This window comes from Hemiscyllium ocellatum, chromosome 23 (assembly GCF_020745735.1).
Source record: "Hemiscyllium ocellatum isolate sHemOce1 chromosome 23, sHemOce1.pat.X.cur, whole genome shotgun sequence".
Taxonomy (NCBI): domain Eukaryota; kingdom Metazoa; phylum Chordata; class Chondrichthyes; order Orectolobiformes; family Hemiscylliidae; genus Hemiscyllium; species Hemiscyllium ocellatum.
In genome coordinates this window covers 16459380-16481639 of record NC_083423.1, presented here as the reverse complement: position 1 = coordinate 16481639, position 22260 = coordinate 16459380, and the positions used below count along the sequence as shown (strand labels likewise).

The following is a 22260-nucleotide window of genomic DNA, read 5'->3' as shown; positions in this document are numbered from 1 at the left end:
TCGGCATCATCACTGACCCCAAGCCTATCTGCCTGGTAAATTCTTTGTACTTCAGATTGGAATCATAGAAATGTTTGGGAACCAGCCTTATTTAACTGAAAAATAGTGAAGTACCATTTAAATCTCCCTAAATTTAATACCAACCATATGCATGTCATGAAGTTCCAATGTGGCCTTTCAAAGATATGTTTACATTACTTAATAAATTGTGTGAATAAGCTTGCTAATTTTAGACATGTACAAGCTCAATTACAATAGTGTTGCATTTAAAACAGGAGGCAAGCCACTGACATGTCAGTGCTCTTTACATATAACTGTTTATGATTGTCCTTACATGTTCTGCCAGTGGTGGACACAGGATCACTGGGACCCTCGGGGTACACAGCGTAGATGCTGATGGTATAGACCTGGTCTTCCTCCAGATTGTCTATTACGTGAAACGACACATCTCCTTTGATATTCTGTTCATAGGCCAGTCCAGGTCTGTTAACTGAATGACAAAGTGGTTTTAAGTGAGCTGCTGTTATGTACTACTTACACTTCACATTTCACCTCACTTCAAGGAGCACTGCCACTCTGGTGAAGGGACTTGAAATCCATTTTGGTGTCAGGAGCTCATTGACACCTTGGCCACATTATGTTTGCCACTGAGAAAATTTGCACTTTATTGAAAATATTGTGAAAATTTATTTCACCCCCTAGCTCTCTCAACACACAATTTATAAGCACCAATGTGGTACATGATGCATTCTCTGGAGGCATAACGTTAACTCTGCTAACTTGAATATTGAGACTGAATTTTTAACTGAGAACAATCATTAAGTTTATTTATAGAACAAATAAACGCATTGCAACTCTTATCAAAGACATTGGTAATGTATACTCAAGTTGGTTCACTAACTGACTTCCTGATGGATTACATGGGTTAAATTCCCGCACCAGCTGAGGTTACTGTGAAGGTAGACAAACAAGCAAGCCAGGCAGCATCAGGAGGTGGAGAAGTCAACATTTTGGGTGTAACCCTTCTTCAGGACTGAGGGTGGGGGTAGGTGGAGCTGCAGAAAAAGGGGTGGGAGGGGTGGGGGAGGATTTTGGGTGGGGAGGGCTGAGTAGTGAGGTCAGGATAGGTGAACACAGGTAGAGGGTACGACTTGGTTGGTCAATGGGAGGAATGAATCCGATTGGTAGCTGGAAGGAAAGGTCAGTCAGAGGAATGGAAGGGCGGGGAAGAGGCTCAAAAGGGAGTCGGGGGATGAGAAGGGAGTATATTTGAAATTGGAGAACTCAATGTTGAGTCCTCCAGACTGTAGGCTGCCCAGGCAGAAGATGAGGTGTTGTTCCTCCAATTTGCAGTCTAATTCGCTGTGGCAATGAAGGAGTCTCATTCTCAACCTGTCCCCTCAAGTGAGGCATGGTGACCCTCAGGTTAAACCACCATGAGTCAGCTCTCTCTGATGAGACAGCAGTCCAATGGTCTAGTAAGACTATGGTGACTTTACCTTGTATGGGGTCTTGTGGACAGTGATTAGTGCCCTTACCTCCAGGCATTAAGACCCAGGTTCAAGTCTCACCTGATGTGTGCCAATATGTCTGAACAAGTTGATTAATAGTATCTATCAATCTATGCTGGCTGTAACAAACATCAGGAGCTATTCAAGATGAAGCTGAAACATCTAAAAGCATTATAACTTAAGTCTCTTAAAGGTACATGCTTGACCTTTTAAAATTCAATCATGGAAAGTGGGCATTGCTGGCTGAGCCAGCATTTTGTGACAATTCCTAATTGCCCTAAAGAAGATGATTGGAAGCTGTCTTCTTGAACAGTTACTGTCCGAAAGGTGCAGGAACACCCACAGTGCTGTTAGAGTGGGAGATCCAGGATTTTGACCCAGCAACAGTGAAGGAAGAGCAAAATAGTTCCCAATCAGGATGGCCTGTGGCTTGGAGTAGAACTTGTAGGTGGTGGTGCTCCCATGTATTGTTGCCTTTGTCCTTCCAGAAGTTAGATGTCATGGGTCTGAAAGATGCTGTGAGGGGAACATAGGATAATTACAGCAGTAGATCTTGTAGACAGGACGTACTGCTGTCACCGTAGATCAATGATGGAAGAAGGAATGTTGAAAGTGGTTAATGGGGTGCCAAATAAGCAGTTGAATATTCCTGAATGCTGTCAAGCATCTCAGGTGTTCTTGGAGCTGCACCCATCCAGGCAGATGGAAAGTATTCCATCACACTCCTGCTTACTGTGTGTAGATGGTGGACAAAGTTTGGGGAGACAGGAGGGGACGTGATCACCAAAGAATTCCTAGACTCTGACAAGCTCTCATAGTCACCATGTCTATGGCTGGTATAGTTCAGTTTGTGATCAATGGGAGCCTCCAGGATGTTGATAAGAGATACATACAATATGACAAGGGCACTCATTCATTAATATAAGGTAAACTGTTGAGCTTAATGTGCATCCATGCTGCAGTTAGGTGGTGGGTGGATTGGGTGTTGGTGTTTTGCAGGGACCCTTGGTGGGGATATTGCAATTAACTTCACTGATGATGGATTGAGGAAATGAACAATCAAGCAGCATATGCATGTGTTGCCAGTACCAGGATATGGCTCAGCTGACGATGAACCACACTGAAGGGTTGAGTGGTATTCACTAATTAGCCTGACACCTATGTGATTTCCCACTTTAAAGGAATACTGTTAAAACATCACCTGAAACAAAGCTTTGCTGAGGAGCCAATGGAACAGCACCGGGCTGACAGTTTCACAGCTGGTTCTTTGTGACAGATTGCTGGACTGATCAGGCCCAAAATCTCCCCAAGCCACAATGTCATTGAATGGCTGCCAGATTACTTTTTCAATAAAAGTGACAAAGAATCAGTAATCTTTTCTGTTGCTCCTTCCAGTTCTAATCACTTTTTGAAATTCTTTTCAACAGTGCACAATATTACCATTCTGACAACAATAGTAAGTTAGATTGGCAGAACACAAGGAAATATTGTTTCTTGTCACTGCTTGACTGTGAATAAGGGATTCTGATAATGTCTCCATTGCTAAGCAGAATATCACTATCCTCATTTATTTCCAAATTACAACTAAAATAACAAACTTGACCATTCATTTCTTCAGAGTAAAGGTACAGTTCTCTCCTGAAACTTACTTCTTGGTATGTAGATCTTGTAACCCACCAATGGCCTTAAAGGAAGAGTCCAGGCCACCTTTAGGTTAAATAATCCTTTCTCAATCACTCGGAAGTTAATCACACGAGGCAGGGCATCTACAATATACCAGTAAGATAAGAATTGAGTATCAGTCTGTAATTATCTACAGACAATAAGTCTAACTGTCAACAGTTATCTTACATGATTTTAGTTAATTGTTTCCAGTTACTCTACACGTCATAAGTGATTTTCCAGATTTGTTTTGCATACCTTAACAATTTTCAGTTATTACTTAATGCTATTTCTTAGTTTCACTCCTGAATGGCTTGGTTCTAATTTTGTAAGCAATCTAAAAGAGATTTACATTTATATAGCAACCTTCATGATGTTGCAAAATGCTTTCCAGCCTGGGATGTACATTCTGGGATCATTTACGTTCACCTGGGCAGCCAGGTGTGGTCTTAGATTAACATTAGATCTGAAAGAGAGCACTGCAGTACTCGCTCAGTACTGCATTGAAAGTGTCAGCCTTGAGCTTCATGCTTAAACTGTGGATTGGGACTTTAACCCAGAACCTCGTGACTCAGAGGCATGAGTGCTAACAACTGAGACGCAACTGTCAAGATGGTCTCCTGTTAAATTAGATTTCCCCAACAGAGGAAGTATTTTCATTTTATCTAATCCTTTCATAATTTTAGACATATTTTCTTACTTGTTTTTCCATTGACAGTTGCGAGATCCCCAATTGCATCAGCATACACAGCAACCACGGTTAAAGAATACTCCGTACTGGGTTTTAGGTTTGTCACAAGTATTGTATGGTCATTGCCATCTATAACAATCTGTCATGAAAAAAATGAGAAGCAAGCTCCGTTGTTACTTCATATTTTAAACATTGCTTTAACAAAACAAAAGATTCTGGATTTTAGATAGTAGGCTAAATGTTCACAGCTGTAAAGTCAAAAGAACTAAGGTACGAACTACAGTACATCAGGAAGAAGAACTGGAGATGATGCCGAACTTAGGCTTTTAAATTTAATTGATCAATAGAAATCTCAAGGAAAGAACAACAAATGTTATAATGAGTTTTAATTTCAACAGAGTGAGATCCCACTGAGGATGAAAAACTTCAGTAATGACCTAATGTGAGATTAGGATAACATAGTTTGAGAATGCATAATGTAAGTACATAAGAAATAGGAGGAGTAGGTCACATGGTCCCTTATTCACTGCATCCCTCCCTTTCATAACATCTTGGTTGATGTTGTGGTTCTGTTTGCCGAGGCATGGCACTCTTCAATCAATAAGCACATCGACCTGGACCCAATATACCGGCCACTGCAGCAGACAGCTGGAACTGACAACCGGAAGCGGCAGATACAAATCACTATAAATGCCAGAGGAAACATCACAGAAGCGCTTCACAGGAGGGTCCCAAGCACTGAGATGTCATCTAGTCAGGGGACGAAACGTCTGCAACACAAATTCCCAGCTTGGGGAACAGAACCACAACAATGAGCACCCGAGCTACAAATCTTCTCCCAAACTTTGATCTTGGTTGATCCACCATCTCAATTTCATTCTCCTGCTTCAACTCCATATTCCTTACATTCAAAACTTTATCCATTTCAAATTGGAATATGCCCAGAGAATGGCCATCCCCAGTCCTCTGAATGCAGAATTCCAAAACATTACAACTCTCCGAGTGAAGACATTTCTCCTTCTTCCATTCCAAAACAATTTATCTTGAAACCATGCACTATCTTCCTAGCCATTAAAATTTCTAATTATGGTCTTGTGTCATCTTTTATTATCAGGGCTAAACCTATTTTCTCCCTAACCATTTTTTTTGTGTTTTTGATACATCAAGTGGCCAAGGGTAGTTATTTCCCCACCTTGGTCATCATGCAACCATATCTCTGTAATCTTACAGCAAACTCATTTATCTCCATCAGTTCACCTGTCTTTTTGTAAATGCTTCTTACATTCAAATAAAGAGCTTCTAATTTTAACATTGTACCATTTCCTTCATAATCTGACCTTACTTACTGATGCACTATTACTTTAAATGCTCTGCCTTTCTGTCAGACTCTGATTACTTCTACTCAAAATACTACACTGTTTGTAAAATTAGAGAGGTATAGTGTGAGGGTAGAACTTAATGGTGAGAAAGGAAGGCTTGACCAACAATTGGAGAGCATGTGAGAGCAACACATTAACTTTTTTTAGGAAGGTCCACCACTGTGTCAATTACACATTTGACTGGGTAGCAGCAAACCTCTCCCAGGATTCTGAAGGTGGGAACCTCATCCGCAGAGAGCTGTTAGTCACTCAGAGGCATGCAGCTTCTTATTGCCAGGCTATGCCAGTGAGGAGGTCATGGTCGCTGCTGGTAAAACACCCATCTGTAGCTCAGGATCAGTGAGGGACCAAGTCACAAGCGAGTGATGGTAGGAAGAAATAGCAGACTCAGCGCTTTGGGAGAGAACAGGTTCACAGTAAAGGAGGAGTGACCTTCAGTGGGGAGCAACCCCTCTTCTCCCCTTCCCTTTAGATCGAGAACTCGCTTGCAATGGCATTAAATTCTGTCTGTGTGGGATGACATTGGATGAGATGATATGGCAGTAAATTAAGATGGCACATTGAGTGACTAGGAATGAGGAATTGATAGTTTTTACACCCCAGATAAAAACCTTCTTGTCCTGTGATCAGCCAATAAGAGCTGCAGGCAAAAGGCAGGAAAGTGGAATTGAGGATTATCAGATCAGCCATGATCTCACTAAATGGTGAGCAGCCTTGATGGGCTGAATGGTCTATTTCTGCTCCTAGGGCTTCTGATCTTATGGGTTACAATTTATGAAAGTAAAGATACCTGATGAACACCACTTGCTGCCTTCACTATTTCCCACAAGGAATCACCTCTGACGTCCAGCTGCGTTAAGGCTCCTTCCTGCAGGGCCCTTGCCTCCCTTAGCCAGTAACTGTGAAATACAAAGGCTGGCTTTGGCCCAGCATCACTCACCTGTCTCTCCTCTCCTGGCATCAGTCTTCCAGCAGATGAATATGGGCTGATGACAACTCTGTAGCTCATCACACCTCCTGTAGCTGGAGTCCAGGACAATCTCATTGAGCTGTAACTCAATTCACTAATCACCAAATCCCGCGGGCCAATGATCTTTTCTGCCACTGGTGAGAATAAGGGACAGCGAGGATTAGATTTATCTATTGCAAGTCAGTGAGAGCATTCATTACCATAATGCTGTTCTGCCTCTATCCTATTTACTTACAAGTTCCCTCGAGAAGTGATTTTTTTCAAATTTCCTTTCAGTTCCTGGTACTCTGATTAACACCTTTAAGAAGGTCTGGATGGATGTCTGATTAGCAAGAGGATTGCAGTTTATAAGGATAATTACCAAGACAATCCAACATTTTGCAAAATATAATTGTTCTTCAGCTGCTGACAACTGGGAGATTCTGTGCCAAGGAAGGCAACTTATTACAGGACACAAAATACAGGAGGGATAGTTAAAGGCTTCAGAAAAGAGTTTTAACTTCTGGCCCAACCTACATCCTTCGTGTATAATGGGACATCTGATCGGGACATTGTGCACCTTTCTGCCTGCTAGAAATGCTTCATTACCAAGACCACCTACTTCCACCTCTGTAATGTTGCCTGTCTATGTCCTACCTTAACTCACCTTTAGCTGAAATATCAATGAGTTCCTTTCCTACCTCCAAACTTGACTATTCATTTCTGGCAGGACTCCCATGTCCTCCCTACATAAACTCAAACTCATGCAAACCTCAGCTGCCTACACCAAACAACACCAAGGCCTATCACCCCTGTGTTCACTGAAATACATTGCTTGTTAATTTGTATATCAATTGTCCTTTATTGTATACAGGTGATGGCCATTAATTGAAGTTTCAGACATATAAAAATACAGTTACTGAAACTGCAATGCTGTTGAATTAGGAAGGTGTACACTTGTAGTGTGTCACTCTGTAAATAAATGTAAGGCTGAGTAAAGATTAGCTAGAGTTTCATCCTTCACCAGTTAGCTTCCTGGAGCATAAACATTTCCCAGTCCAGGACCATCTTGATTTTTGTTTTAATCCATGCACTGAAGTTTTGATTAGATGGAAAGACTCTCTGTTGTAGTAACAATGGCATTGGAGAGCAGAATCCAGAATTCTCACTCCCAAACCCCATTAATTTTTGCAGAGGTGAAATGAAAGCAAGATCTAATTTCCACAAACATGGTTCATGGATGCAATTGCGCCTCAATCAAATCTAATTGTCGCTGGTCAGATATCCAAAATAGCTTTCGCTCTTTCAACCTGGTACAAGAAAATCTAAACTTACCAGAGATGGAGAGGTAGGGTATTCTTTTTGAAAGGTTATGTATCTGTTTGGTGTGGTAATAGCAGGATTGTTAAAAGTAGCCATGAAAGTACATAAAAAGTGAATAAATTAATTGGAATTGTTAGGATCATTGTAGCTATCAAGGAAAGCTATCAAGGAAAGCTGTCAAAGGGAGCTATCATGCTATCACATTGTTTAAAGCTCCTGCCCTTTAAACATTTGGAAAAAAAACCAGTTTGCAATGTTAAAACCAATGCTGTTATTACAGGGATAGTGTTGCATGTCTGATTTCAAAACCTTTCATTATCACAATGGGCTGCCTGTCAGTTCACAATTTGATTGAAAGTTGCTAGTGATTAATCAACATTTTGAAATAGGGCTGTGAATTTCAACTTTTTTAAAAATAAGTGATTAAAAGAAGTAAAGTAGCATGTTTGTTTTACCAATTAGCATGTTATTTTATATAGTGAATTGGTCAACTGACATTGGAAAGCTTTATTTAATCTTAGCCTGGGTCCCAAAGTCTGGCTACGGTGGTTACTAGATGATTTAGAGTGGTATATTTGAAGGCCAAAGGTAGTAGGTGAGGGGCATGGATTGGCATAAGTTACCATTAACTTATAGTCATGGCTATAAAGGGTCATGTGGTTGGAGAGAGGATGATAAGTGGATTGAAGTGCAATGGTAGGTGGGTGAGGATCATGAAATTCAAGCCTTACTTCAAATCCTTCCATTGTCTACCCTTCCACAGTTCTATAATCTTCTCTGGCCCTCCAATCCACAACAGTATCTATGCTCCTCAAATTTCAGCCTCTTCCACATTTTCATTGCTCCACCATTGGCAGGCATGCCTTCAGCTGCCTCTACCCTAAGTCTCTCTGTTTAACCCTCTCTGTTCCTCTATTTCTCCCTCTTCCTTTAAGCCAGTCCTTTAATATAATGAATTCTGAGGAATGATCACTGGACCTGATATGTTAACTCTGATTTCTCTCCACAGATGCTGCCAGATCTCCAACTGGCTTTCCATTCCAATCTTTTTGCTTGTTCACGGTCATTAATTTCACTGTTGCTCCTGGTGTTGACCAGGTATTTGCTAAACCCGTTTCCACAAACATATCACATTTCTCAGTGGCTGCCTCTTGCTCAGACTCACCCCAAGTGGATTCCAACTCAAGTTTCATCCTTCACGTTTTGAATCCACACAGGTATTTCTGTGAACGTCTCGCAGACAGCTGTTCTCGCCACATCCTGAGATCCACACTCTCGACCTCTCATTCCAACAGCACCACTTCACGCTGGCTCAGAGCAGCCCTGCTCCCCAGTTCCACTTCATTCTCCAGTTCATTCAACGTGCCAACAAGAAACCTTTTTTCCTTTCTGGCATCAAGGATTACAAGATGCAACAACCACAGCCTTTCGGAACCTTTCTCCCCATCACTTCCCTTTAACTCCATCCCCTCTCCCAACCCCATCTCCTGTTATGCATTTTTTAAATCCCTCCTGACCTTCCGCTCCCTGATGCACTCAGCAAAGGTCTTAGTTTTATCCCTCTGTGTTCCTACCTTAATGAATTTTGGGCACGACATTCATGATGTTGAACTCTTCTTCTTGTGCCTTTGCCTCTGTGCTCATTTCTTTGGACAAGAACCCTCTCTCCATCCCACAAACCCCTTCGCCCAACTCCAACACTCTCCCACCATCAGGACCCCTCCCTCTGGACCGGTTTATTGAGAACTGTCAACTTGACATAGGTTGGAATGGGTGAGGGAGGATGAGAAACTGAGGCAACCAATCTTCCCATGAAACTCCTACACTCAATGATCTCAGATCAAAAAAAACCCCACAGTTCTTTCAGTTTTCCTTTTAATATTATAACCTGTCCTATTGATTCTGGCAAGACCCTTGGGAAAATCCATGCTATGTTAACAGCACTTGCTAAATACAAGAAGATTGTTGAATTATATGAATACTAAGTATGTTTTCCCAGAAGCAACACAGCCACATAAATACCAGGTCAAATCTCTAAATCAGACATCAGTCTTTAAGGAAGAACTTTTTAACATAAACCTATGCTCATTCAGAACTGTCCAAATTCATTTCTTCCAGATCTAGTCAAGGCAGGGCACAGAGACCTATCCCCTCAGCTTAGGGCCAGACAAATCCTGAAGGTGTACGTGAGGCTCATTTTGTCATTCTGCTCTGCTTTGAGAAGCATTTCCACCACATGTTTTACAGTTACTTACACAGCGTAGTCCTTACTGGTCTTGGAGGCTCTGAAGCTGTGAAACAAAGTCTTCTGGATACTTTAGCCAAAATGGTACTGAGCAGTTCAAAGTCCTCCACAAATAAATAGTGCTCTTCAAATGGATCAGAAGCAATGTTCTTCAATTCATTTTTGTCTGCATTTTTTATTCCTTAAAAAGAGATTTTAATAAATACATTATGAAGACACATTCACTCAAGTATTTTATGTTGACGTTATCAGCGTTATCTAATTCAGATGTTTTAGACCTCCATGGGGAATGGAGCAGTTTGTATTTAAAGCACCCAGCGCCAGAATTCCAGGCCAGTCAAGCATGTGGGGAGAGCAGTGTAAAACACCCCATGCAGTTGCCCAATAAACTGCCTCATCTAACCTGGAAGAACAAGTCTCTTGTACCAATGACAGCCATCCAAGCTCTCCCTCAGTGAGGTTGTCAATTCCTGCCACATTACAGGCTGCATATACTGTGGTCCTTGCCTATTAGAAACTAAACTGAGAGATTTCCCTGGATTCACATTCACTGAACACCTTACGGCCTACAAAGGACACTAAACCCCTCAGTTTGCACTTGACTTGAACAGAGATTTCAGGGTAATCCAGCTCACTGACTCATGCAGTGCCTGAATTTTTATATTTTGACATTGAAAAGGCAGTTTGGTGCCCCAGTAGGTTGGGGCTGTAATACAAAGTGTTGATGAATAAAGGAATAACTGCTGCACAATTCCTTTCACAGTAACTTCCCAATCCACTCATGGCACAGTGTGTACTGAAGGATGTAACATAGGACTATGTCATGAATAATCTCACATTCTAATGAATGACTTCAGCTTGAAGGTGGATGAGTATTGAAACAGGGCATGAACAAACTACTTGTACTTAAAATCAGAATTTGGGACTAGAAGTGCACGATGGTCGACTAAATTCAATAGGAAATCTTTATTACACACAGTGCAGTCAGCATACAGAATTAGCTGTCACAAAGGCCAGTTGAGGCAAATAGCATAGATGCATTTAAGAATCTGGATAAGCATGAGGGTGGAAGGAACATGTAGAAGGATATACTGAAAGGATAGAGGTTCATATCTAGTATAAATGTGGACCAGTTGGACTGAATGTTGTTACTTTGCTGTAAATAGAGATGTTTTGGTCATTGGAATGCTCATTAATGATACACAATCTTCTTACTGTTGAACATAGACTACTTCAGTATCTGAGGGAAAGCAAATGATGCTGAATGTTGTGCAACTATCAACAACAAACATCCCATTAATGGCCTTATGAAGGAGGGAAGGCCATTGATTAGATTAGATTAGATTCCCTACAGAGTGGAAACAAGCTACTTGGCCCAACAAGTCTACACTGACCCCCTGAAGATTAACCCAATCCCCTATATTTGCCTGCACTTAACATGGGTAATTTAGCATGGCCAATTCAACTGACCTGCACATCTTTGGATACACAATCAGGTTACCTGGCAACACTTAATAATGAAGCCTGACCAAGCTTGGTTTTTATTGCCACCCCACCACCACCACCACACCCCACCCCCCACCCCCCCTCCACTGGGTTTGCACTTGCTTCAAAACTGTTTGTCGAGGAGATCATTCAGCTCTGAGGAAAAGCCATCAACCTGACATGTTAACCCTGCATCACTGTCTGCATGAGTTTCCTGCCTTGCTTAGTGTTTTGCAGTGTTTAGTTCTGCTTATACCTCACAAAGCAAGGCTGGCCACCTGTGGTGACAAACATCAGTGAACGTCAACTCCTCGAGGAGAAGAGATAACAAAAAAGAAGATAATTAGCTGCAATCAAAAATTAAAAGCAATTCCCTTTGCAATGATGGCATTGGAACACCACCTGTTTCTGAAACAATAATCTCACTGATTGTTTCAGCCAGTCTGCTGACAGCCATGAGAGCTGAACGTTAGTTATAAATAGAAAGTCACTGTGCAGATGCAGAACAGGGTGAAATCAGCGGTGGGAGTGGGTAGAACAATTATCTCAACAAAGTTACAGCATGCAAAACATTCATAGAGAACACACAACTCTTTTCAAAATCTGATCCCATTGCTAGATACTGCAAAAGTTACAGTGCATGACAATATTTATATAATAGTATTGAAAACTTGTGCTTCAGAACTAGTCGCACCCTTAGTTGAGCTGTTTCTGTACATCTACAGCACTAGTATTTACCCGGCCAAGTGGAAAATATCCGATAAACTAAAAATATGACAAATGCTACCCAGCATTTAGCATCTCATCAAGCCACTGTTGACCATCAGTAAAACAATAGAAAGAGTCATCAGCAATGTTTTCATGCAGAATTTTCCTCGTGATGACCTGCTCACTGACACTCAGTTTAAGTTCTGCCAGAGCCCCTCAGCTCCGAGTAGTCTTGATGCAAACCTGGACACGAGACTTGAATTCCAGGGGTGAGGTGAAAGCGACTGCCATTGACATGAAGGCCATATTTGATCGAGCGTGGCATCAAAGAGCCTTAACACAACTAACAAAGGGAATGAAGGGAAAATTCTGCTGCTTCAAGTCATACCCATCACATATGAAGATGTTTGTGGTCATTGGTGGTCACTCATCTCAGCTCCAGGACATCAGGTAGTGTCCTAGGCACAACCATCTTCAGCTTCTTCATCAATGGGACGGCACGGTGGCTCAGTGGTTAGCATGCATTCAATTCCCACCTTGGGTGACTGTCTACGTGGAGTTTGCACATTCTCCCCGTGTCTGCGTGGGTTTCCTCCGGGTGCTCCAGTTTCCTCCCACAATCCAAAGATGTGTAGGTCAGTTGAATTGGCCATGCTAAATTACCCATAGTGTTAGGTGCATTAGTCACAGGCAAATGTGGGGGTGGGTTACTCTTCAGGGGGTCGCTGTGGACTTGTTGGGCCAAATAGCTTGTTTCCACACTGTAGGGAATCTAATCTAATCTAATCAATGGCCTTCCCTCCTTCATAAGGCCATTAATGGGATGTTTGTTGTTGATAGTTGCACAACATTCAGCATCATTTGCTTTTCCTCAGATACTGAAGTAGTCTATGTTCAACAGTAAGAAGATCTGAACAATATCCAGGCTTGGGCTGACAATTGGCAAGTGACATGTATGCCACACAAATACCAGGGAATGTTCATCTCCAACAAGATAAAATCTAATCATTGTACTATGACACAAAATGATATTACTATCACTGAATCCACACCCCACCAACACCCTAGAGATGATCAAAAAATCAGAAACTAGACTCCTCCAACTATTTAAATACAGAGGCTACAGGATCAGGTCAGATATTAAGAATGCTGTAGTGAATAACTTACTTCCTAACTCTCCAAAGCCTGTCCACCATCTACGAGGTACAAGTCAGGAATGTGACGGAATACTCTCCAATTTCCCGGAAGAGCGAAGCTCCAACAACATTCAAGAAGCTTGACACCAGGACAGACAAAGCAATTCACTTAATTGGCATACCATCTGCAAACATTCACTCCCTTTATCACTGACACACAATAGCCGTGGTGTGTACTATCTACAAGATGCACTGCGGAAATTCATGCTCATTGGACCTTCCCAAAACATGACAACTTCCATCTTGAAGAACAAAAACATCAGCTACACAGGAAGGAGCTCCCCTCCCAGTCTCTCAGTCTTCTACTTTAAGACCATTGATTTGGTCCCATCTTCAATCTATAGATTCAAAAGCACACTAGGGAGCTAAGTATATGATTTTAACTGACAGCTTAGTGAAGGGAGTGCAGTAACGTCAAAGGCTTTTAGTTGGATGCGGCAGTAAAACCATGCTATGTCTTCCCACCTGGGTGAAGTCAAAGGTACTTAAGTCACTCTTTCAAACAAAAGCAAGGCCTTTTCTGCAGTATCCTGACCAAATAACTGATCTAAACAGACCTCTCTAAAGCTGGTCAACAGATTCTAGGATCTTGCTGTAAGTTGAATAGCTACATTATCTACATTACAACAGTGGCGACACTACAAATTGTGTTTCATTGTCTGTAAAGAGTGATATCGAGTGCTGAGGTAATGAAAAGATACTAAGGAAATGCAAATACTGTTTTATTTAAGTATGGCCTTATTCCGAGCCTTTCAAGCTGCTCTGCAGTTTAACAATGTACTCAAAGCAACCACCAGATGGCAGCAAAAGTCTTAATAATGCTCAAATCGCCTACAACCCAAAAAGGCTTTTCAACGAATGCAGCAAATAGCACACGAGAGGCTTTAGGAAAATGAGTACAATTAAACTGTGATGAAGATATTAACACAAACCATTAATAACGCAGCATTTGGCTTTCAGCAACAAAATACTCTTGGAACAACTGCTTCCTTGTTCCGTAGAGTGTTGTCTCCGAGAAAAGTTGGTAAATTCTTTCTGTCACAAGTTGGGAGCATGTGACACGATGCAGTAATTTGTATCAGAATGAGACAATTAGCATCTAAATATATGGCTGTGCTATAAAAATGTCATTGCACATTGCCACCTAACACATAAAATATTCCCTGAAAGTGTGAACAGCTTGTTAATATCCTATTTTAAGAAACTGGCTAATGGCATTTTAAGTTTCACAAATGGAGATACAGAATACAAGAGTAAGGGGATGATAAATTTGCTCAATGAAGCAGCGTTTAGACCACAGTTATATTTTTGCTTGCCGTTACCACACTATTAAAGCACATTAGAACTCTTCGCAGTGTACAGGATAATTCTCCAGAATGAAGAACTTTAACTACAGATAGTGGCATTAAGGATACTTTTTAATCTTTTTAATCCAGAGTAAAGAGAAAATACCATTCAGCCTTTGGAGCCTGTTGTACAATTTCAACTAGATCATGACTCATTTCTATCTTTACTCCCATTCACCTGTCATTTAGTTCCATATCCTTAACACCCTGACCCAGCGAAAAGATTTCAATCTCACTTTTTAAATGAGTCGTAGACTGGGAGAATTAATTCAAATTCCTTCTAACCTTTGTGTGAAGAACTATATCCTGGCTGCGCCCACAGTATGGTCCAGCTCTAATTTTGTTTGAATGTTATGTTAATTTGATTTGCTTCTCAATCAGTGGCAAGCTCCTCAATCAAATTGCTTGATTCACATTTACTGATTAATTTTCTTTTCAGTAAAATGACTGAGTTAACAAGGAATAGCCAGTATTTTACTGGAGTAGCGAAGGTGAAGGGAAATTCTAATTGAAGATTTTGAAATTATGAAGTGTTTAAATAGGGGGAAAGGGAATGACTTTTCGTGGGCTGAGAAGTCAGGAACAAAGAGTTATCAATTTTCAGCTGTCACGGAGAGTGTTCAGATAAATTTATTTTTGTGGAGATTGTTGAATCAAGGCATGATTTTGGCAGAGAACATTAAATTTTTGGAGCGGGAGATAGATAAACATTTGAATCAAGGGGAGATGCAGAGCTATGAGGAGGGATGCAGCATTCTGTGATGGTTGCACACTATGTTCATGATTCAAAATCTAACTAACCATAGATATCCATTTACAGGGTGGATATAGTGACAGAAAGACTTGACAGACCAAGGTGTTGCCTCCATGTTATTAGCATCTTAATGATGCTGCGGAGAGATATATAGACATGAAATGCATTTCAGTTCCATGTATTTCCTCAATAGGATTGAATGAGTACTCCTGATGGATGGGAGCTGGCACTCAATTGTCCAATGACATTAAGGGAGAACTAAACATGAACCTACCATAACCAGGAAACCTGTACATTAAACTACTGTAACCAGAGTCATTGAAATTAACCCACTGCAAACAGAGTTTCTGAATGCCAACTCACTGTAACAGAGCCACTCAACACTAAGTCACTGTAACTAAATCCACTGTAGAATCTAGTCACTGAATACTTACCCACTGTAAACACAGTCACCCCTCTGTCGTGCAATCTTGTGGCTGGCTCCTCAACAGAGTCGGCAGACTTCCCATCCGTGACCAAAACCATTATCTACAAATGTTTAGCACAGGAAACAATGTGAAGTGTTTCAAATAAGTGAGATGCATTTTCACAATTATTGGAAGGTTTTGTGCTGAAAGTTGTTTTTTTTTTAGTAACTAGATCCTTTGGTCAAATCCAGTCTGATGCTACTACTTCTTCTTATAGATCAACCTCACCTGTCATGTTTACATGCTACATCATTGAATCTTGTTGAATGTAGTTATTCATTGTTTGGTGCCTCATAAATATTGTTCATGGCATGGTTACATCAGTAGTCCTATGAGGGTTGTAATTTACCCAGTTGGCACACCTTCTTTCATGTACTAACACTTAAAATGTTATATGTTGCTTTTGCAATTATGCACCTGGATAGATCTTTGGGCCTATTGGAAGACAAGAAGGCCTTTCAGCTATTTGAGCCTATTCTGCCATGCAGTTAGATCACTATCAATCTTTGTCTCAAGCCATGGCTAACCAAATAATCACTTATTTCTGTATTGTCAAGCTTACTGTCGTAGTCACCTGAGGTATGAGCCACCTGCTAAATCAAAGTATTAGCATCTCTTCTTTTGTCCATCTCTTTTTCTTGCAACTTTTTCAAAACAATGAAATCCCAGTTAGGATCAATCACAGCACTGGAGCTGTGGAGGGTGGGGGAGACAGCAGAGCAATTGTTCACCAACATCCGTATGACAACGGAAAGAGACTAAGTAAAATGGCATCGAACATGTTACTGCACCTTCCTATGGCAACACAAATGCTTTCCTAGCCACTCTGCATACCCAATATTTATAGCCAGATACACAAATATATGGATGTCTGAAGTACATTCCACCTTCATTTTATATTCCCATTTCTCCTATGGCATAAATTCTTGTGATCATTTGAAATTTGGCATTTTTGTGTTTGCTCTGAAGACAAAAGGCTTCAACAACACATTTTTATTTTCAGCACTATTCAAGTCCTGTACTACCAACTAATCAGAAAATTGTTAGAACACAGAAAGAGGCCATTTGGCCCATTGTGACTGTGCTGGCTCACTAGAAGAGGGGGTCTAACTAGTAAGTCTAACTAACTGCACCCCCTCACCTTACTCCGTCAAGCCCCAGAAATTTCTTCTCTTTTGATTATTACCAAGTTCCCTATTGAAACTGTCTTCACCACATTTCAATGCATTCGTGATCCCAGTCACTCACTGTTGAAAAAAAGGTTTCCTTTTGTGCCTGCTCTGGTCCTCTGCCAATCATCAAGTGGTTGCTTCTGATTGTTGGGTTTTTGCTAATGGGAACAGTTTCTCAATGTCCACTCTGTCCAGGTACCTCATACTTTTGTACAATGCAAGGTGCTAAATTTTAGGAAAGCAAATCTTAGCAGGACTTGTACACTTAATGATAAGGTGCTAGGGAGTGTTGCTGAACAACTTGGAATGCAGGTTCATAGCTCTTTGAAAGTAGAGTTGCAGGTAGATAGGATAGTGAAGAAGGTGTTTGGTATGCTATCCTTTATTGATCAGAGTATTGAGTACAAAGATTGGGAGGTCATGTTACGGCTGTACAGGACATGGTTAGGCCACTGTTGGAATATTGCATGCAGTTCTGGTCTCCTTCCTATCAGAAAGACGTTGTGAAACTTGAAAGGGTTCAGAAAATATTTACAAGGATATTGCCAGGGTTGGAGGATTTGAGCTATAGGGAGAAGTTGAATAGACTAGGGCTGTCAGATGCTGAGGGGTGACCTTATAGAGGTTTACAAAATTATGAGGGGCATGGATAGGGTAAATAGATAAAGTCTTTTCCCTGGGGTCAGGGAGTCCAGAACTAGAGGGCATAGGTTTAGGGTGAGAGGGGAAAGATATAAAAGAGACCTAAGGGGCAACTTTTTCACACAGAGGGTGGTACAGGTATGGAATGAGCTGCCAGAGGATGTGGTGGAGGCTGGTACAATTACAACATTTAAAAGGCATTTGGATGGGTATATGAATAGGAAGGGTTTGGAGGGACATGGGCCGGGTGCTGGCAGGTTGGAATATCTGATTGGCATGGACATGTTGGACCAAAGGGTCTGTTTCCGTGCTGTATATCCCAAGACTCTATGACTCTAAAAGAAACTGATATTCCAGTTGAGCTCTTCCAGCCCTCCATTTATCCCTTTTTTAAAAAATGCGCCCGATTCAAATGGAAATGATGACTTGCCATCACAGATCAGCATTCAATGGGTCTTGTTCAGTTTATAGCAGCTTATTGGGGAGAACCTAATCAAGAAGGCAGCACACAGCCAGCCCACTTAAAGAGGCCAGAAGAATACCTGACATCCGATAGTGGAAAATCATTGGATCATGCAGCACAAAAGGAGGCCATTTAGTCCATTGTGCCTGTGCTGGCTCTTTGAATGAGCTCTTTACAATCCTCCTGCCCATCAGCATTGTTCTGTAAATTATTTCCCCTAAAGCATTAATCTAATTCTCTTCTGAACATTGCTACTGAATCTGCTTCCACTACCTTCTCTGGTATTGTATTCCAGGTGTCATACAGTTGTAGGGCTTCCAACTTTAGGATAGACTAAAGGACACTCTCGGATCACAGTAGAGGAAATGTTATACTATTGGGCTATAACTGACTGGAAAATGCCTGGTGGCAGAAATAGAAAGTAATTCACACTTCAAGACTGACATTCCTCACCTCAACGCGAATAGAAACTCAAGAATCAAGTTTCCAAATCAGAAGATAATCCTTGCCAGTATTACCAACCTTTGGTGTGTTCTGTCTTGTCATTGTAGAACTGAGTTCTGAATGTTCCAGAAAGCTTAGTGCTGCTCCTGTTTTTGTATTTCCCCCTTGAAAGGGAAGATCTCTGATGGCAACCAAAACCTCTTCAATTGTTCCATAGTCAGTAAGTGCAATTTCTGTTCTAGAAACAAGAGCGCAGCTGATGAAATTGACACCAAAACAAATTATTGGCTTTCTGAATCTCTGTCTCTTAACATTTGTTTCCTTTGAGATACCAAGGTTAAGGGACAAGATGCATTGAGCAGGATAGCATGTGAAGGGAAGAGTGACAGATAAGTCAGATAGATCGAAAACAGCAATTTAGGTTAAAAACTCTATAAATAATTGGATGGAAGGTTGCCAAGGAGTTCAACAAAAAGAGTAGAGCAGGAAAATAGTCTTAATTTCAGTACAGTGAGCTGGGCGGAAAGGAAAAACCTGTCAGAAAGACACGTTGGACATTGTGAGCAAAAGGAGATTAAAGTATTAGGCAGCACCAATATCTAAGCCTTCTGCAATGTTAAAATCTATAGAGTTTTAACACTCAAACTTGGCACCAGCTATGCATTATGTCTGGTTTTATAGAAGGGAATGAAATATTGCTTGGAGAGCTTAGGTTTTGAAACAATACGGGAAATGGGTTCATGACAAGGTTTGTGTAAACATCTTGCATTGTTTCTTTAAAATAGATCATTGTAGGTTTATTGTGGACAATGGGTTAACTCAACAAATCTTCTAGTAAATTAAATGGCTGGTGATAACTGCTTGTTTTGCATTGTACTATGTTGGGACACTTTTGGAAGTAACTGGCTTGAAGAGGTTCTTCTTTATATCTGATTCAGTTGGATGAAAGCCGGATAAGAGCTGAGTTGGAGGGAAGCCTGTTCAGAATAAGTTGAGTTGGAGGAAAGCATGTTATGAACAAGCTGCCCAGTTGACCCTTCCCATTTCTGAAAAGAAAAAAATTCAGGGTGAAACCTATTTGTTCTTTTGAAAAACTGATTGAAAGAACATCTCAAGATTTTATTTCCTGAGCAAGTTGCATCTGCAAACATTTAGAGAAACACGTGCATTATCAATGGCTTAACCATATATGCCAGAACATCAAAGTAACAGATTCCAGAGCATCCTACAGTTTACCCTTTGCCTTCAAAGATAAATCACCAGACAAAGTATTTTTTTTTAGAAAGTCAGTCTCTACAAAGTAATATGTTTTATTTTTCTCCCCACTTTTACTGAAGACTATGCACATATCATTTGGTGATATTTAGAGGAATAAGCATGCAATTTCTATATTGCCAACTCTGTATGTTAATCAAATATTGCATCTTCTTCAGTGAATAAGTTTTGTTTTAATAATAAACACATAATTGCATTTAAGAAGAAACATGGTTGATAGATCTTGTTGTTGAAATCCTGACATAAATAACGTATCTAATTGATCATCTTGGTAACTGAAGAACATTTTATTTTACATTACAATCTGTGGATTAGTGGGACCAGAGTGACAGTGCATTGCTCCAGTCTCTATTGGAATAATACAAAAAGATTGTTCAGTCATTCTTCTCGCACCAGCTCCTCAGCCCCACATTCCAACTAGTCACACTTGCCTTGCTGTTTCCCCATAGCCCTGTAACTTTTCCCTTAAAATATTTATTGAGTCCCATTCTGAATGTTGCCATTGAATCAGCTTCTGTCACTTTTCCACGCAGTGTTTTTCAGGTTATAACAACTCGTTCAGTAAGAAACTTCCTCCTCATCTCACCTTTGGTTCTTTAGTTGACGACATTAAATCTCTGCCATATTGACAGTGGAACCAGTTACTTTATCAAAAGCCCATACACTTTTGATTATCCCTTTTGAAACTCCCTTTTAACTTCATCTTCCCTAAGGAGAACCATATTGTCTTCTCTATTCATATCTTTTCTTTTCCTCTGTGTTATTTAAAATTGTACTATAAAGTAACACCTTCAGCTGAGTTCCTCAAAGATAAATCCTGTAGAAAATATAATGGCCAATTATTCTGAAAATCCAGCAGGTACTTAAAAATAATGAGGAGATGAAGAGGGAGAAGCCTTTTGTGTGAAGCAAATGATGGAGTTGTGCAAATTGACCGGCAAGTCCTGAAAATTCACAACTTACATGAAACTCTTCATCATTTGAAATTGTTAATATGATTAACAACACTAACACCTCATTTTCTTTCCAAAAAGGTTCACCTCCATGCTATTTTAAAAATCTGTCCTAAGTGGATTAGACAGCACATTGCACATACATATAACACTTCTAACATAATAAAATGTCAGAAACATTATCAGACAAAATTTGACATCAAACAACATAAGATGTTACAATTGGAAAAGGTAGGATATAAGGAATCTGTTAAAGGATGAGAGAGATGGAATGTTTGGTGAGGGTATTTAAGGCTTGAGTGTCTTGATGATTAGAGACACAGTTGGCAATCATGGGATAATGAAAACTTAGGATTCTTAAGAAGTTGGAACTGGAGGAACGCAGAGGTTGTGCATGATTATATAACTGTAGAACATGAAAGAGGTAGGGTAATATGACAAGACCTTGGAGGAGTTGGGTTTAAGGATGGGAATTTAAATTTGGAATGTGGCTGGACTGGGAGCCAATGTAGATCATTGAAGTAACACTGGAGTAATGTGTACAATGAACTAAGTCACTGAAGGAAATTGAAACGCTATGATTTACCTGGGATGGTCACTGTAAAGTGTAACTCCAAACCTGATGCCATCCTTCCCTACTGGAACCTTCTTGAATGATGTTATGATGCCATTGAGGAACTCTTTTACAGTTTGGAAGTTGGCCTCTCCCATGCTCCACGATTCATCCACTGTGAACATGATATCAGCTGCTACTGCTGTAAGACACACTGAATCAAAACACACAGCCTGGGTTAGAAGCCAATGCATCATAAAGGAAGCTGTTTGGTGCATTTGGTCATCACATGTTCCCTTCATCCAGAAGTGCTGAACGTAGATCTAGTTCAAACCAACAGGCTTAATATTTTAGGTGCTGTTAAAGAAAAATAGAAAGACTGAGACCACATCACCCTTCAACTTGGCCCAAGGGGGTTAGTTGGCTCAGTTGGCTGGGAATAAAGTTTACAAACCGAGTCAAAAAGTGTGGCACTGGAAATGCACAGCAGGTCAGGCGGCATCCAAGGAGCAGGAGAGGCGACATTTCGTGCATAAGCCTTTCAGTGGATGCTGCCTGACCTGCAGTGCTTTTCCAGTGCCACACTTTTTGACTCTGATCTCCAGATCTGCAGTGCCCACTTTCTGTATAAAGTTTACAATGCAGAGTAATGCCAACAGTGTCAATTCAATTCAATTCCCACATCAACTGAGGTTAACGTGGAGGACTATTCTTCTCCACCTCTCCTCTTGCCTGAAGCATGGTAACCCTCAGGTTAAACCAACGCCAGTTGTTGCCCAGTGTAATGAGAGAGTAGGACTATGATGATTTCATGCTTCAGCAGCAGAGCTTGAAGTAGTTGTCACAAGCTTATTTTAGGGTTTTGTACAGCTGACTGGGCTAAGGGAGGCATGAGTCAATAGACAATAGACAATAGGTGCAGGAGTAGGCCATTCTGCCCTTCGAGCCTGCACCACCATTCAATATGATCATGGCTGATCATCCTTAATCAGTATCCTGTTCCTGCCTTATCTCCATAACCCTTGATTCCACTATCCTTAAG

At 40.8% G+C, this 22260-nt stretch overlaps 1 protein-coding gene across 1 annotated transcript in view; it reads right to left on the bottom strand.

Moving 5' to 3' along the window:
- The window catches only part of LOC132826570 (collagen alpha-1(VII) chain-like), a 39632-nt gene extending 18256 nt beyond the window's left edge, over nt 1-21376 (bottom strand). Inside the window, exons 1-8 of the mRNA XM_060842527.1 lie at nt 21252-21376; nt 18516-18675; nt 15684-15777; nt 9771-9941; nt 6184-6347; nt 3874-4003; nt 3161-3277; nt 335-490 (exon numbers count right to left, since the gene is read on the bottom strand). Of these exons, the coding sequence (XP_060698510.1) occupies nt 335-490; nt 3161-3277; nt 3874-4003; nt 6184-6347; nt 9771-9941; nt 15684-15777; nt 18516-18675; nt 21252-21376 (1117 nt within the window). The remainder of the gene's footprint in view (nt 1-334; nt 491-3160; nt 3278-3873; nt 4004-6183; nt 6348-9770; nt 9942-15683; nt 15778-18515; nt 18676-21251) is intronic.
- Between the last annotated feature and the right edge of the window lie 884 nt (nt 21377-22260).